Source organism: Microcaecilia unicolor, chromosome 11, assembly GCF_901765095.1.
Source record: "Microcaecilia unicolor chromosome 11, aMicUni1.1, whole genome shotgun sequence".
Lineage (NCBI taxonomy): Eukaryota > Metazoa > Chordata > Amphibia > Gymnophiona > Siphonopidae > Microcaecilia > Microcaecilia unicolor.
In genome coordinates this window covers 169,550,907-169,567,719 of record NC_044041.1, presented here as the reverse complement: position 1 = coordinate 169,567,719, position 16,813 = coordinate 169,550,907, and the positions used below count along the sequence as shown (strand labels likewise).

The 16,813-nt window shown below is 45.2% G+C and overlaps 1 protein-coding gene across 3 annotated transcripts in view; it reads right to left on the bottom strand.

The window, feature by feature from the left end:
• Positions 1-16,813, bottom strand: part of SIPA1L3 (signal induced proliferation associated 1 like 3) — a 292,368-nt gene that overhangs the window by 35,438 nt on the left and 240,117 nt on the right. For all 3 annotated transcript variants that reach the window (XM_030217319.1, XM_030217321.1, XM_030217320.1), the window contains 4 exons: positions 11,620-11,841; positions 9,137-9,280; positions 5,527-5,654; positions 370-488 (listed from right to left, as the gene is read on the bottom strand). In XM_030217319.1, the coding sequence (XP_030073179.1) occupies positions 370-488; positions 5,527-5,654; positions 9,137-9,280; positions 11,620-11,841 (613 nt within the window). The remainder of the gene's footprint in view (positions 1-369; positions 489-5,526; positions 5,655-9,136; positions 9,281-11,619; positions 11,842-16,813) is intronic.

Genomic DNA, 16,813 nt, shown 5'->3' with positions numbered 1-16,813 from the left:
TAGTCAGGCATAGTTACAACTGCTATTTCTGTGATCCAACATGCCCAGTTAGTGATGCAGGCATATTGCCAATGTCTGCCAATCCCTTACTTTACACCTAGATTGCCCTGCACTAACTGAAGGGTACCATGGCAGTGTGGACAGTCTGCTCCTGGGCTGGCTGGGATTTAAAACAGGCAGGAGGCTCTCTTGCTCCCTTACTCTTTTCATTGCCTGGGCCTCAATTTGCTCATCAAAGACAGAAATGTTTAATTGCAGGTACAAAATCAGAAGAACAGCAGGCCTGAAGAGAAAGGATATTTAAAATACCACACACTAACAGGAAAGGTATTGGACAGAAAAAAAAAAAAACTTGTGCTCTGTACTCACTCTGGAGTGCCTGTTAGGAGAATCCTTGTTTTCATGGTCCTGCCTCCCTGGACGCTTGCTCACCCCATTTCCAGACATGGAAGAGAATCGAGACTGTGCTGGTACATGCCACTGAGGCTCTGCAAGATTTGATATGATAAAAGAGTTTCTGCTTTCAATTTCAGTCACCAGTTGTGTACAGATACTTACTACAATCATTCTCACGCATCACTCACTGCCTGTTATTGTTTAGTGTTGCAGATCAAATAAACCAGACTTAGGGGCCAATGTCTAACAATATCAAAGCCTGTTGTACATGCCGAACAATGCAGAAAGGGATTTAGCGGGGTTGTTAACTCGCATGGAATATGTGGCTACACACTACATTAAAATGAATGCATATGAAGCCATTAAGTATAACACAGCAATATGGAGAATGAAACAGCGACACTTGACATGCGATTTGTGGGAATTTTTTTCTCCAAGTCCAGGGCAGCATACCCCGATCTGAACCCCCAGCCCCAATATCTTTCTACACTGGCACCTCAACATGACCAACCTCTCACATTCCTCATATTAAAGTTCCGTGGTGTGTGTAGCGGCACCCTCGACATCAGTGGCACCCCTCCTCTAACTTTACAATGCCCGTCTACTGCCACCCTTTTCTCCCCATCTGTTAAAAATAATTACTTGCTGACTAGTGACTCCCTCCTTCCCCCGACATCAAATTCAAATCCCTGGTGTCTAGTAACACATCCTACCCTGACACCCCCCCCCCCCCAAACTATACTTTAAGATGCAGGAACGATGTTCACTTGATTCAGCTTCCAGCACTACCATTTTGAAAAATGGCGACGCTTGGTCCCACACGGTGCATCCTGGGATGCACCAGGCAGGGTCAGTCTGCCATAGAAGATAAAAATTCCCTTATATTTTTCAAGGTGAATGATGCCGGAGGCAGGAGCAAGTGGGCATCGCTTCTGCCTCCTAAGGTAGCAGCTGGGGGAGTGTGGGTGGGAGGTGCCACTAGACACCAGGGTTTTTTTTTTTTTTTTTAAGTTTTTTAAAAGTTGTGGGTGGGGGTTGCTAGACTACCAGGGAATGTAGGTTCGGTTCAGGGGGGACCCAATGCTGATGCTAGCAGCTTCATTTGTATTTTTTTTTTTTAAATGTCACCCTTCCCGTCAGTGCATGAGCCAATCACTGCTCTCACACTTGCATATGGGTGACATTTCACAATGAGCTGCAGACTGCTGCCACGATTTAACTTGGCAGTAATCCACATGTTCATTGATTACTGCATTCTGCTGTAAATTCTCTGCAGGAACCTCATGTTAAAGCCACTGACCGCACAGCTTCTAACAAGCTCTTTCTGCCATCAGTCCCCAAGTAAGGTGGAGAGCACCATTGTTCAAACATGCGTGGGATAAACATAAAGGAATCCTGTGCAGAAGGAAGGGATCTTCAGGAGCTTAGCCTAGAGTGGGTGGCGGAGCTGGTGGTTGGGAGGCGGGGCTAGTGCTGGGCAGACATATACGGTCTGTGCTGGGGCTGATGGTTGGGAGGCTGGTCTAGTGCTGGGCAGACTTATACGGTCTGTGCCGGGGCTGGTGGTTGGGCAGCGGGGATAGTGCTAGGCAGACTTATACGGTCTGTGCCAGAGCCGGTGGTGGGAGGCTGGGGATAGTGCTGGGCAGACTTATAGTGTCTGTGCCAGGGCTGGTGGTTGGGAGGCGGGTTGGTGGTTGGGAGGCGGGGATGGGGCTGGCCAGACTTATACGGTCTGTGCACTGAAGAGGACAGTACAAATAAAAAAGTAGTACATATGAATTTATCTTCTTGGGCAGACTGGATGGACCGTGCAGGTCTTTTTCTGCCGTCATCTACTATGTTACTATGTTTACATAGAACATGGTCACGCTCTGTCTCCCTGCTATATATTATCCATACAAAAGCAGTTATAAGGATATATAACGTTAATCTATTCTCAGTGAGCACTGAGAAAAAGAATAGTTTCTGTTTGTATACAGAATCTCCTCCGGATGATACTGAATCAAACCTGGACACTTGATGCCATATGTGATCAAAGTGGCTGGTGATAACATGGTATAATTCTGAACAACAAAATGAGGGAATCCAAAGCTGACAATACAAAGCAACACAAAAGAAACACCAGTAAGAGCCTCCAGAACTGGAACAGCAATTCTTTATTGTAAGACCCGACACGAGCTGTGTTTCAGCAACTACGCCTATGTCAGGGGTCTGGAATGTGCATTAAATAAAATGCTATCTGAGAAAAAGTTCAACAAGTCACTAATTAAAAGCTCAGAATTGCAGCTTCAAAAACCTTGATTTGAAATTAGCGACATCACAGCCATGGGTGAATGCCAAACCACGCCAATAATTCTGACCATTAAGATCAAGCCAAAGTAAACCAGAAACAGCCACTGATGCTGCTGATTTCAGTTTTTAAAGTTTAATTAATGACTTGAACTTTTTCTCGGATAGCACTTTATTTAATGCACATTGCAGACCCCTGACATAGGAGTAGTTGCTGAAACATGACCTGTGTCGGGTCTTACGATAAAGAATTGCTATCCCAGCTCTGAAGGCTCTTAGTGCTGTTTCTTTTGTGTTGGCTTTGTAGTGTCTGCTTTGGTTTCCCTCTTTTTGTTGTTCAGAATTATACCGTTATCACCAGACACTGATTTAGTAGGAAACAAATATTACTTGGCCTAGAAAACAGGTTATTCCAGCTTTGCCTCCAATTCAAGAGCATACCCACAGGGACCATACCACCTTAGTCGACTTTTGAAACATGAGCCTAAATAACTATTGTCGGGAGTGCCTGTCGCAAAAGCTCCTTCTGAGTGGAGAATGCAACGTGGAACAGCTCAGACTAAGAGTAGGAGAAGCTACAGCCAGCTACGTGGAACTGCATAAAACTTAACTGCTCTTTTCCTAAGAGCTCCTGGTCAAACAGATTCATCATTTAATTGGAGGTAGCGAGAAATTTTGTATGATGAGTGAAAAGTGCAAAGGAGTCACATGGTTTCACACTGACTCACGTCTGAGGGATATTCTTTACATACGCCGTGGGTGCACATGGTGCTATACCAGGTAAATCACAAGGTTGTGATGGCGCTCGCCTTCTCTGGAAACCCACATCCCTACACTAACTCCTCTCTAACTCTAGTGTTCTTAGCACTGCTGTGCTCTATCCCCTTAACACAGTGTTTCCCAAGTCTGGTCCTGGAGAACCCCTTGCCAGTCAGGTTTTCAGGACACCCACAATGAATATGCATGAAAGAGATTTGCATATAATGGAGGTAGTGTATGCAAATCAAGTTCATGCATATTCATTGTGGATATCCTAAAAACCTGACTGGCAAGGGGTACTCCGGGACTGGACTTGGGAAACACTGCCTTAACAGATCACTAATGATATAAATGACAACCCAAAAGGCAGGTTAAAAGGAGAGGGGAGGAAGGCATGTGCCACTGAGCACCCCAAAGCAAAGGCTGGCATCAAAGCTCCTGCTTTTTCAACCTGGCAGTGTTTTCCCTGCTCCTTAGGACTTCCAGCTCAGTTGAATTGAAAGCTCAGGATACCAGATCCCAGTTCTAGCTACACTACTCTTGTATTTTATTTCCCCTTGCAACAACATTGCCCTGGGCCAGGTGCAGCTGAGGACCTAACATCCGGTTAGTACATGTCACCATTATGTAAGGACAACTCCTCCCTCCCACCTTCTGTACTCTTACCAATCCATTATTCTTGTACATGACCTTATAAAAGGGCACCTATGTGAGAAGTGCAAAAAAGGTATCCACTTCTGTGTGTCTCCCAGAACAGCTCCAAAAGCGCACAAATGCACACCCACTCCAAAAAACATGTGTGCACGCGTACTTTTCATATTACATCGATAACCCTGGTAATACTTACTCTTCCCATGTGCCTACTTTTTAAGCAAGTGAAATGGACTTTTGCACATCAGAAAAGCTTTCTAAAATTATCCCCCACGATACTAGAATTAAGCTGGCAAACAGACTTTCTATAAGCACAAAGTGCTGCACATGTGAGAAACCCTGGTGTTATTCCTTGAGATAGGACAGGAGTGCTAACAAGGAGCGTCCATCGGTTTACCACATTACCACACCTGTATTATGTATTTTTCAGGTTTGTATTCTTGTTCGATAATGCCTAGATTTTTTTTCCTGAAAGAAATACATTAAATACATGCAACAAAATAAAATCAATACACCTAAAACTCGTTCTGTGAGAAGCAGTTGGGTGAGAAGAATCTGCACCAAGAGTGCAGTTTTTCCAGGGCTTGAAATTACTTTAAAAGGATAAAAACAAAGCCTGTCCTTATGTGAACTCTTATGTTGCTCCCTCTCACTGCTGAGAAAAGCTGAAATGCCTAAGGATATGAAAAGCACAACCCCAAATCATGTCGTCAGGATACTCACACCACACAGATACACTGATGATGGATGCATCTCACAGCCATCAGGCGCACTAAGTGGCTAACTCAGAATTAGTCATATTCTCTCCTCTTGCACTTAACAGGGAAACCAAGACATGAAAAGTGAAGGATCTTTCTAGGGGAAAGAGAACTATGATCTAACTGCTGACTGGAAAAAATCTACCCTCCACCCTAAATGACTAGACACCCCTTGGATGTTCAGAGAACACAACTCGAATTCCACTCTCCAGTAACCAAGTCTGCTGTTAAAGTAGCCTTAATGACTACCATTTGGCAAAGCTTGAATGCCCAGTAGTGTTTATTTCCTACTTCTGTGAATGACCCTCTGAGGTAGCCCTTGAACTTCCACCAACTGATGGACATAGATTCCTTACAAACCTATTGCAATGACCCATGATGAGTATGACTAATAGCATCTTTTGAGGAAAGGCTTTATTTTCTAAAAAAAAAAAAAAAAAAACACCCACAAGTATTCTCTTTGCAAGGGCATAATCTGAAGATCCCCCATGAGGATGGACTTCAACCACAGGCTTGGCTGGCTAAACAAATGCAGCCTCAACCAAAAATAAAATTAGGCTACATCTGACCTCCTTAGTAAGGAAAGTCCTGTAAGGATAGGCCCAAGGCTGCAGCTCTCTAGTGCCAAAAATTAAATATAGGAATTCAAAGAAAGTGCAAAGTGTCTTACCAGGCTTGTGCCGCTCCATGGTGCTCTCCTGGCTGGCGAATCCTCCAGAAGAGGAATCCCCACTGGACATCAATTCATGACTATACTGCTGTTCAAATGGCAACAGAGGACGTGCTGGAGAACCATATCTGCAGAGGGAAGGAAAGAAAGTGCCAAGGCTTAGGAAAGCATAAGACATGCTGGCAAAAGCAGCAGCACTGAAAGAGGACGAAAAGCCCACAATCCCTACACCTTCATTAGCAGCTTCAACCCACAGAACTTTACACTTGGGAGGGGGAAAAATAAGCCTGCAAACAAATATGAGAAGAGATGAAGCAGTGGTAGGTGGAATTTAATAAAAATTCAGTGCTAAGCTTGATTGCTCCAGGCAGCCACGAGATGTGCGGCGTTGAAAGTAGCAGACATGTCCTTGACGTAACTGAAAGAAGATAATAATGGATTTGTTGGTGACAAATGAGGTGGGGGCATGGAGAGCAGTTCCAGTAGCAGCAACATGCAGCCACAGTATGTACCTATCAGCATTTTATAAGGGTGGCATAGGAAGAAATTAAAACAAAAAAAAACCGCACCGAAAAAACCCAAAACAAAACAAAAAGTTATCCTGGAGCACAGCGCATACCAAGTCTTGCTTTATTTTCTTGTTCTGCTCATGAAGATAACCCTGAAGGCTGAGTTGATAGCGTGCATTAGACTTGGAACGCCTCATGGGAGTTTATGGGGTACTCCTTACATTAAAATATTCTCCCTCCAGCATGGTTGGAGTTCTATGTGAATATGACCCCCGGTTTCTAGACACTCAAAGAACCAGAACAGCGGTGCTACTCCTGGCTGGAATTCGAAGGTTAAAGATGCTCAGCATAGCAGCATAAGCCTAGTGCATGTCCCTGCCTCCCCCTCCCGTCTTACTCGTTAGGCTGAGAGCAGATTGTTTGCTTACTAATGAATGCTCAAGCTATTCCATGGGGAGGAAGAGGCAGATAAGTCATCTGGGTCAACAGCAGTGAATATCTTAGCAATGGCACCTGTGTCTGCTGGAGGATTTTTCACTAGCACAGCTCATTATTCTGGATGGTTTATAAGATGATGGCAGATTAAGTGGAACACCTCTTTATTTAAACTCTTACAATTGTATTTGTTCAGTTTATACCATGCAGTCTCTTGCCCTTTAGACAGAGTGCTGAGTGTGCAGATGCTCATCAGTATTCCCCATGCAACCTCATAAACAGAGAGCAATAACAGTAGTAGTGGCATTTAGGGAATGTTACGCCACACACGTGCTGCTGCCAATCACAGCTTTTAATTATTTGGATTTAGATCAAGCTGCCCGCTGTCTTGTCGGTAACAGGGCATCTTGGGATTGACAAGTGGAAGGTGTGACTGTTGGGAAAAGGTTTGACCTAAGTTATAGAAACATTAAAAGCTGACAGCAGATAAAGGCCATAAGGTCTATCCAGTCTGCCCATCATCATCTAACAACCCTTTCTCTCTCAGAGATCCTATGAGATTGTCGTCCTGTGCATTCTTGGTCTCCACCACCTCCTCCGGGAGGCTGTTCCACCCATTCACCATCCTTTCTGCAAAGAAGTACTTCCTTAGATTAATCCCGAATTTATCATGTTTCACCTTGATCCTATGCCCCCTTGTGTCATAGCTTCCTTTCAACTGAAAGAGCTTCACCTCCTGTACAATTATGTCTTGGAGGTATTTAAATGTATCATTGCTCAGCTCCCCTCCCCTGCCTTCCTTTCAATGTATACCATATTGAGATCTTTAAGTTTGTCCCTATATGCTTCAGACTGATGGACACAATCAGAACTAGCATGAAATCTATCACTGGAGAAGGATTGGTGAATCTCATTTTTTTAGGTGTGAAAAAATAGCTCACTGCCTCCTACTAACCTGGTTTATTAACCGTATTAACAAAGAATTATAAAATCAAGTGTGTCAAGATAAAAGCTTTAAACAAAGATTCAACACTAACTAGCACATAAGCACGGCCATACTGGGAAAAGACCAATGGTCCATCAAGCCCAGCATCCTGTCTCCGACAGCGGCCAATCCAGGCTTCAAGAACCCGGCAAAACCTTATTAAAAACTTGTATCTGGAGAAAGGTTACAGATCTCAGACTGCTGCAAGTGTGTCTAAAAAAAGAGGTAGACGAATATGTTTTTAAGCAATTGTGAGAAACGGGCTCAACTGATTACTGGTCAGGAAGCAGCAGGGCCTAACCAGTTCACACTGAAGAAAACATTGCAACAGTGAAGCGACATTATTTAGTTGAGGTGGCCGGGAGTGTAGGCTTATTGCAAATTTATTCAGGCTAACGTATCTTAAATTTTTATTGAAATGGGTCAAGTTTTGACAGAGTTGTGTAGAAAACAAGGTTAGTATAATTTTTTTTGACACACAGTATTTAAACACTTTAAGAGCGCACACATCCTAAATCTCACTGCTGTTTTACACAAGATGTAGAAAAGAATGAATGTCATGTCTGAAAAAAAACATACTGCTTTCCTGGAAGGACTTTGGGGGGGGGGGGGGGGGGGGGGGAAGAGAGAGAGAGAGAGAGAGAGAGAGACTGACTTCCATTTTAGCAAGCTCTCTGTCCTCAGCCCTAGGAAACATGAGGTTCATACAGCTTGTTACAACACACCACCTGCCAAGCCTAGAGCATCAATTTTAGATCTCCCAGCCAGATGTATGCAACTGTCCATCCATGCGTTTCTAAGAAGGGAGTACATTAGGACTATCAAGAGATAATGTGCAGTCCATTTATCTTTGGACACTCGCATCCATTTTCAGACTTTTGATAGGAGCTGGTGTTTACTTTAGTAGGGGAACTGGCACAAGGCATCCCAAAGCAGCATACGGACAAGGCTACAGCAAACAAAGATAACAGCAGCAAATGCTTGGTACAGCCAGGATACCTCAGCAGCTTGTCACCATTACTGATTACCGCTCTGAGATTCAGGATGGAACCTGCAGTCTTAAAGGTTCAGCAGGTCTGATCTACAGGCAGGAATACAAAATGTTTAGTCAAGGTTAAGTGCCTCAATCCGTGACACCTCAGCTTGAGTCTTTTTCTCTCTTTAGCTCCATTTGCTGGCAGGCTTTTTTCATTTATGGGAAAAAAAAAATCCCTGCACAGCTATTTCTAAACTGTAGGTGTCACTGACAGCTCAGAAGTTGTGAAACAGAGCCAAACCCCACAGCGCACATGGCATTTCTCTTCCACATTTAAAAGTGGAACTATAAAATGCAAGGCACAGCCAATCACATTTAAAAATGAACAATTAGGGCTGTAATTGGGGAACGTGCACAGACTCCTCTGCGGGGGATCAGCAAGACTGCTGTAGTTAGGGAGATGGGTGAAATTCTGACTACTGGATTTCTTCTCATTTGGACACAAGACTTGAAATATATGAGTTGCTTCTGAAGAGGGTGGATGGTCAGCTTCGTCCCTTTTTCATAGTGTACTAGGCAAATCTTTACTAATGATACAGCTATTGAGGCTTATCTGCAGCTAGAACCACATACAGTCTTTCAGTCACGTTAAGTTTTGAGTTGCCAGAAGGCATCTTTGTCTTAAGAGGTTCTCTAAAATTTTACCTGTCAGGAAAAGCCTTGAATCTGTTGTAGCCAGCTGGTCCTGAGCCTGGAGAGGAGAAACTGCTGGAGGGCTGACGATATGGCTGAATTCTCTCTATTCCTCCAGATGTTGCTGTGTATGGTGTTTCCGGAAAACTTACTGGCCTGTAACAAAGCACATAGGAAATCTATCTGGAGATGGGATATATCGCCACCACTTGGGCTGGCCCAGTAGCGCAGATAATAAATGCTTTGCCACTTCCATGCAGTGGGCTCCAGGTTTAGGACATCTTCATGGGGCAGGTAGGACTTGGAATGCTATAAAGGTAGCATTCACAGCTCCAGGGGTGAGGGAATTGGCTGTTGCATGGAATGATGCCTAGATAGTATACTAGAGGCTTATGGGTTTCAGGTTCTGAAGGGAGGCAGGCTGCATGTTCTCCACTTATAGCACTAGAAGCCAGCCTGGCTCTAATGGGTCGATAATCAGAAGCAAACACAGGCGCTAGAAGCTATGTGCCATACTAGCACCTGTGTTTGCTACTGCCCCCATAATCAGAGCCCCCGATTGTGTGAAACAACGCGCTCGTGGGCTCTGAATACAGCTAGCATGCAAATGCATGCAAAACAGGGCTCTCAGTGCAAGCAGCATGCAAATGCATACTAAATGTATTCCTCCCCAATGATCAGCGAGTAGTGTGCCAAACATTGGCGCACTGTCTGCGACAAACCCTACACCAGCTCGGAGCTGGCATTAGGGTATGAAGACCATTTAGGAGGAATGGTTAGCCCTGTCTAACATTTGCATGCTAGCATGCCCCCATTCCCCCCAGTGCATCAGGCCCCCTGACCCCCCCCCCCCCCCGTGCATTCCAGGATGCACTGGGCAGGGCTGGACGCTGCAATTTTTGAGGTGGCGCTGATGGAAGAGGAGAGAGTCAACATCTCTCCTCCGACTAACATAAGGGGGTCGGGGAAGAAGGCCGCTAGACCACTAGGTTGGGGAGGGGGGCTTGATTCGCGACCCACTGGGCCAACAGGGCTGTACTCAAGGGGATGCTAGGGGGGTTGGCGACCCATTGGATCTCCAGCCCCCCCCCCCCCGAACTTGTATCCGGAGGGGGTCGGGGGGCCTGGAGGTCTGCTGGACCTCCAGCCCCCATGTCACTGACTCGGGGTGGGGGTACTAGGCCACCAGGGCCATGCTGTTTGGAGTCTAGTGGTTCAATGGTCCTCCAGCCCCGGTGTTTGACAGGTCTGGGCTTTTGACAGCCTAGACCTGTCAAACAAGTGTGAGAGGATTGTGTCTGAGCGCATGCTCAGGCACAATCCTCCTGCACTTTACCCTATGATCAGAGGTAACAGCGCGCATAAATTTGCAAGCTATTGTCTCTGATCAAAGGGGCGGTAAAGCCCCGCGCTGTTCCAGTGCTATTTTTAGAGCGCTGTTTAGAACAGCGAGGGGCTTTTGATCATTTGACTGTAAGTGAGCAGGGAGAAAGGTGAGGAGAGGGCTGCTGGGTCAAAAAAAAAAAAAAAAAGGCCATCTACATCTGAACAGCAAAGCAGTCAATATCCCAAGACATACAAATTAACTGGTGATAAAGTACACCGATGCCATCATTCTCTCCTGAGGAGGGGCTTCAATAGTTCAATGTTTGTAGGATTATGCATACATTAGAAAGTGTCCTGTACTCCGGGTAAGACTTCAGTCACACTGACAGTATTGTTTTTAACCTGCCACATCCTACCTACACAATTTTGTCAGGTTTACCCTGTAATCCTCTGAACTGGTGAATCCCAAACCTGTCCTAGAGGACCCCCAGATAATCAGGTTTTCAGGGCATGTAAAATGAATATGCATGAGATACATTTGCATATAATGAAGGCAGTCGTTGCAAACTTTCTCATGCATATTCATTGCAGGTATCCTTAAAACCTGATAAGATGATGGAGAGGGGTGGGCTGTAGGGCAAGATGCACCTGCCCCTAAGAAAGCCGCCTGGTCTGTTGCAGCCGGCTTGCATGAAGGCAAACCAAAGGAATGTGTCTTCAGCTGACACATACCCAGCGTGGGACTTACAGAATAGACTTCTCTCTCTCTGTATTGCTACAATGGGACAAAACACAACAACTCAACTAGCAATTAATTCTTACACAAAATGGTGTCCGTTCCTATCTAGACAAACCATTTACCAGTCCAGTTCAAGGCACTCTGCCATGAAACTTGATTTTCCTGCTGAACTAGTGTGATGGAGGGAGCACTTCTGGCACCATGCTCAGCAGATTGCTGCTGCATCGTTATTGGGAAAGCCACTAGAAAAACAGGGCCCTAAGTGATGTGCTCTTGTGAAAGGCGTTATGGACCGGGTGTAATCTCTTCAGATGAGGCCGCTCCCTTGCTGAACAGTCCTGAATGTTTACACAGCTGCGGAGGCGTACTGTTTCTTTTCTGGTGCCATGCTGGCTGTGATGAACCGGGGAAACTCCTCGTCTGATCTTACCTTTTGCTATGTAGTGACTGAGACTCCCGGTAGGGCACAATGATCGTCTGCTTTGGAGGCCGGGTCAGAGACTGGGCATGAGTGGGCACTGTCCATTTCTGTGCAGCTGGCATGCTCCACTGCCAGGCAGTGTTGCTTCGATAAGGCGGCCTGTACCCTGCTGGCAGGCTTTCAAGTTCCTTGTGATCCATAGACTGCGATTCAAACATCTCCAGCCACCCACTGATGACAAAGCAAAGGAGAAAGCAGTTGTCATTCTTGTCCACTAACACCTTATTAACAAGCTAAGCATCACACACTGGTGTGCTTCATGTGGGACTGTTTGCAGTCTAACTCTTACTGACCCAGCAAAAAGTATCCAAAGATAATGTAGGTGATCCAAAACCATGGAGGTCCCCTTCTTTACAACTGACAAACATATTTCATTTCATTTATTTTCAGCTCTTGATATACTGCAAGTGATCCCTGAGGTGACTATGCGGTTTACAATTTCTATTAATAGGTACTTTGCACTGTTCCTAATGGGCTCATAATCTAAGTTATATATTGTACCTGGGGCAATGACTACTACTACTACTACTACTATTTAGCATTTCTATAGCGCTACAAGGCATACGCAGCGCTGCACAAACATAGAAGAAAGACAGTCCCTGCTCAAAGAGCTTACAATCTAATAGACAAAAAATAAATAAAGTAAGCAAATCAAATCAATTAATGTGAATGGGAAGGAAGAGAGGAGGGTAGGTGGAGGCGAGTGGTTACAAGTGGTTACGAGTCAGAAGCAATGTTAAAGAGGTGGGCTTTCAGTCTAGATTTAAAGGTGGCCAAGGATGGGGCAAGACGTAGGGGCTCAGGAAGTTTATTCCAGGCGTAGGGTGCAGCGAGACAGAAGGTGCGAAGTCTGGAGTTGGCAGTAGTGGAGAAGGGAACAGATAAGAAGGATTTATCCATGGAGCAGAGTGCACGGGAAGGGGTGTAGGGAAGGACGAGTGTGGAGAGATACTGGGGAGCAGCAGAGTGAGTACATTTATAGGTTAGTAGAAGAAGTTTGAACAGGATGCGAAAACGGATAGGGAGCCAGTGAAGGGTCTTGAGGAGAGGGGTAGTATGAGTAAAGTGACCCTGGCGGAAGACGAGACGGGCAGCAGAGTTTTGAACCGACTGGAGAGGGGAGAGGTGACTAAGTGGGAGGCCAGCAAGAAGCAGATTGCAGTAGTCTAAACGAGAGGTGACAAGGGTGTGGATGAGGGTTTTGGTAGAGTGCTCGGAAAGAAAGGGGCGGATTTTATGGATGTTGTAAAGAAAGAAACGACAGGTCTTGGCAATCTGCTGGATATGAGCAGAGAAGGAGAGAGAAGAGTCAAAGATGACCCCAAGGTTTCGAGCTGAGGAGACTGGGAGAATGAGAGAGCCATCAACAGAAATAGAAAACGGGGGGAGCGGGAGGTGGGTTTGGGGGGGGGGGGGGGGGGGAAATGAGAAGCTCGGTTTTGGTCATATTTAATTTCAGGTGGCGTTGAGACATCCAGACAGCAATGTCAGACAAGCACGCTGAAACTTTGGTTTGGATGCAAGGTGAGATATCAAGGGTAGAAAGGTAGATTTGGGAGTCATCAGCATAGAGATGGTAGGAAAAGCCATGGGATGAGATTAATGAACCAAGGGAAGAAGTGTAGATAGAAAAGAGGAGGGGACCAAGAACAGAACCCTGAGGTACGCCGACAGGCAGAGGGATAGAAGTAGAAGAGGATCCACCAGAGTGAACACTAAAGGTGCGGAGGGAGAGGTAGGAAGAGAACCAGGAAAGGACAGAGCCCTGGAACCCAAGTGAGGACAGGGTATCGAGAAGTATGCTGTGATCGACAGTGTCAAAAGCAGCAGAAAGATCAAGAAGAATGAGGGCTAAGTGAACCTAGTTCTTCAGGATCTCAACACACTGCTGTCAGGCAGCAGTGGGAATCAAACCTGGTTCCCCAGGTCCGCAACCTGCTGCACTATCAATTAGAGACTGACAAATGCGCAAACAGTTTATTCAGAATATTCATATCAAGGACCTGACACGGTCTGTGTTTCGGCGCCAAAGCACCTGCCTCAAGGGTCACAAACAACTCTCTCTGAGAAGAACCTGATTGACTTGAATAATTCTTTTATGTATGCACGTGGTTATAAAAAGAAGTTAATTCACAGAGAGAACAAAAGACCAGCCAACCGATAACGTGGTTTCCTGTCACATGGTGTTTGCTGATCGGTTGGCTGGTCTTTTGTTCTCTCTGTGGATTAACTTCTTTTTATGTTTAAATCATTTTTATTAGTCAACAGAACTGACATTTCAAGCTAAACATTTCACCAGTCAGCGTACCACATATGTACATAACATTATAACTTGAAAATCTTTTGTTTTTCAAACTTTTATACCCCAGCTCCCCATCCCCCGACTTGACCTTTTTCCATCTTACTCTTTCCGAATGAGATTCCCAATCTTGAGTCAAAGTCGTTCCCTTATCCCACCCTTCCCTTCCCATTACACCCCTTCTTTAACTAGTCAAAATACATTCACTCCACCAGTGCTGGTTAAACAACTATCTGTTCATAAGGCGGCTTCGAGCAGCTGGTGTCAAGGTATCCATGAATAGGCTCCAACAGTTTATCCACTTCTCGCCTCTTTCCGAGGACAATTGTTTTATGCCCATCCTCTCAATCCGAATTAAATGGATCATCCGCAATCTCCACCCCTGCAAAGTGGGGTATCTATTTGTAATCCACTCAGCCAGGATGCATTGTTTTGCTGTTATAATAGATTTTTCCACAAAGGCCTTCATACCCTTTGGGCCCTGTTGCGGAATTGACCAACGGCCCAGCAACAGCCTGGCATCGCTTTGCCAACGAACCCTCCATAAAGTTGATACTTGGGCCATAAGTGTCCTCCAAAAGGTTCTGATACCCTTGCATGACCATAACATATGACCCAATGTTGCTCCTTCTGCTTTGCATTTCGGGCATTCGCCCCAGGGGGACACTCCCATGTGGAATGCCCTCCTTGGTGCTATATATATCCTCAGAGCTATTTTGTATTGTATATCCCATTGGGTAGCATAAACCGAACGTCGTCGAATAGATATTATATGTTCTCTAAGTTGATCTGGCGTTAGTGTAATTAACAAGTCTCTCTCCCAGCTTTCCGCCAATCGCTTGTAATCCATTTCAGATACCGTATCCTTTATATGACGGTGGTGGTAGGCTAGGGGTACTTTCACTTGTGCCTCCAGAGAAAAGGCTGACGATAATTCTTCTTGAACATCTTCTGTTAAGTCTGTCCAGGGTAAAGATTGGAGGTAATGCCTCAACTGCATATAATGGAAATTATCTGCTTTACACATTGCATATTCCGTTTCCAGTTCTTGAAACGTTTTAGGGTTTCCATCCGCCGTCAATACATGCAACAAGTATATAATCCCTTTTTGTTTCCAGCGACTAAAGGCTGAATAAAGGCACCCTGGCTGAAAATCTGGGTTGTTGGCCACCGACAAAAACGGTGTTACTTTAGCGGAGAAACGATGTAGACGACATATCCATCTCCAAGCTGCTTTTGCAGAACTCATGATCCCTGTTAGTTTCAAAATTTTTGGAATCTCTGCTCCTCCTGTATGCAAGCAGTTACTGAAGTGCGCTTGCGGCAGAAGTTGCAGCTCCAAATCTGTATTTGAGTAATAAGATGTCCGACAGAACCAGTCCCTTATGTGGCGCATACTACTTGCCATGGTAATGCTCTTTACACTAATTAGTCCCATCCCGCCATACTCAGCTGGTGTGTACATAACTTGCAAAGATATACGTGCTTTTTTTCCACTCCACACGAAGCGCCTCAGCAGTTTATTCAGTTTACATTCATCACTGAATTTCAATGACAGTGGCAATAATTGAAAAATATATAACCATTTTGGTACTACAAACATATTATACATTGCTATCTTACCCCAGAGATTCAGTGGAAGGGACTCCCACCCCTGTAATTTCTGCCTTGTGTCTTTTAGTAACTGACGAATGTTAATTGTATATAACTGATCTAATACCGCCGGTATCGACACACCCAAATATTTCAACACTCCCTCCGCTGCTGGGATTGGCAGCCCCAAGATTTCTTTTGTCGTCAGGTCAGATGTGAGTATTAGGGCTTGGGACTTATTCAAATTTAAGGTGAATCCCGCCACTCTCCCGTATAATTCTAACAGCTCTAACAGTGGCTTGAGGGAACTTCGGACATCTGAAACCATTATCAGCAAGTCATCTGCATATGCCACTGTTTTAAGGTAATGTCCTGCCACTTCTACTCCCTTCACCGCCTCCGCCTGATTTATGTGGTGCAGCAGAGGTTCTAAGGAGAGTATAAACAGGAGGGGAGACAAGGGGCACCCCTGACGTGTACCTCGTTCTATGTTAAAGTCTGTACTGTTGACCCCATTAGCTACTATGGTTGCCTTGGGCTGGTTATACAGTGTTTTTACAGCTTTCTGAAACCAATCCCCGAGTCCCATGTGTTGTAGAGTTTGAAAGAGGAAATCCCAGCTTACTCTGTCAAATGCTTTGTCCGCATCTAGACTCAGCAACACTGCCGGGTCTCCTCTTTTTTGACAACTGGCCATGGCCAGGAGCGCTTTCCTGACATTCCAAGAGGAGGACCGATTCCTGACAAACCCTACTTGATCTGGCCCAATCAGTCTAGGCAGAACTAAAGCTAATCGTTCTGCCAGGATTTTTGCTATTAATTTTGTATCTACGTTTAGTAGTGATATCGGCCTATAGGACTCGGCCTTCTCTTTTGGTTTATTGGGCTTCGGGATAAGTGTGATAGTGGAGGTGTTAGCATATCGCGGGAGGACTCCTTTTTCTATGGCTTCATCATAGTATTCCAACAATGCACCTTTAGCTTTCAATGGTAGCAGCTTGAAGTACTCTCCCGAGTACCCGTCAGGCCCTGGCGCTGAATACAGTTTTAATTTGTTCACGGCTGCCTGCAATTCTTTCATTGTCAATGGGTCATTCAGTGCCTGCCTCTCAGCCTCTGTTAATTTTGGAAGCCTGGCCTGTGTCAAATACTGCTCTATGTCTTGTGGGCTCCTTAAATGTTTCCTGGTGTACAGCTGAGCAAAGTGTTTGGCCAATATTTGAGTGATTTCTGCAGGTTGATTTGTTATTT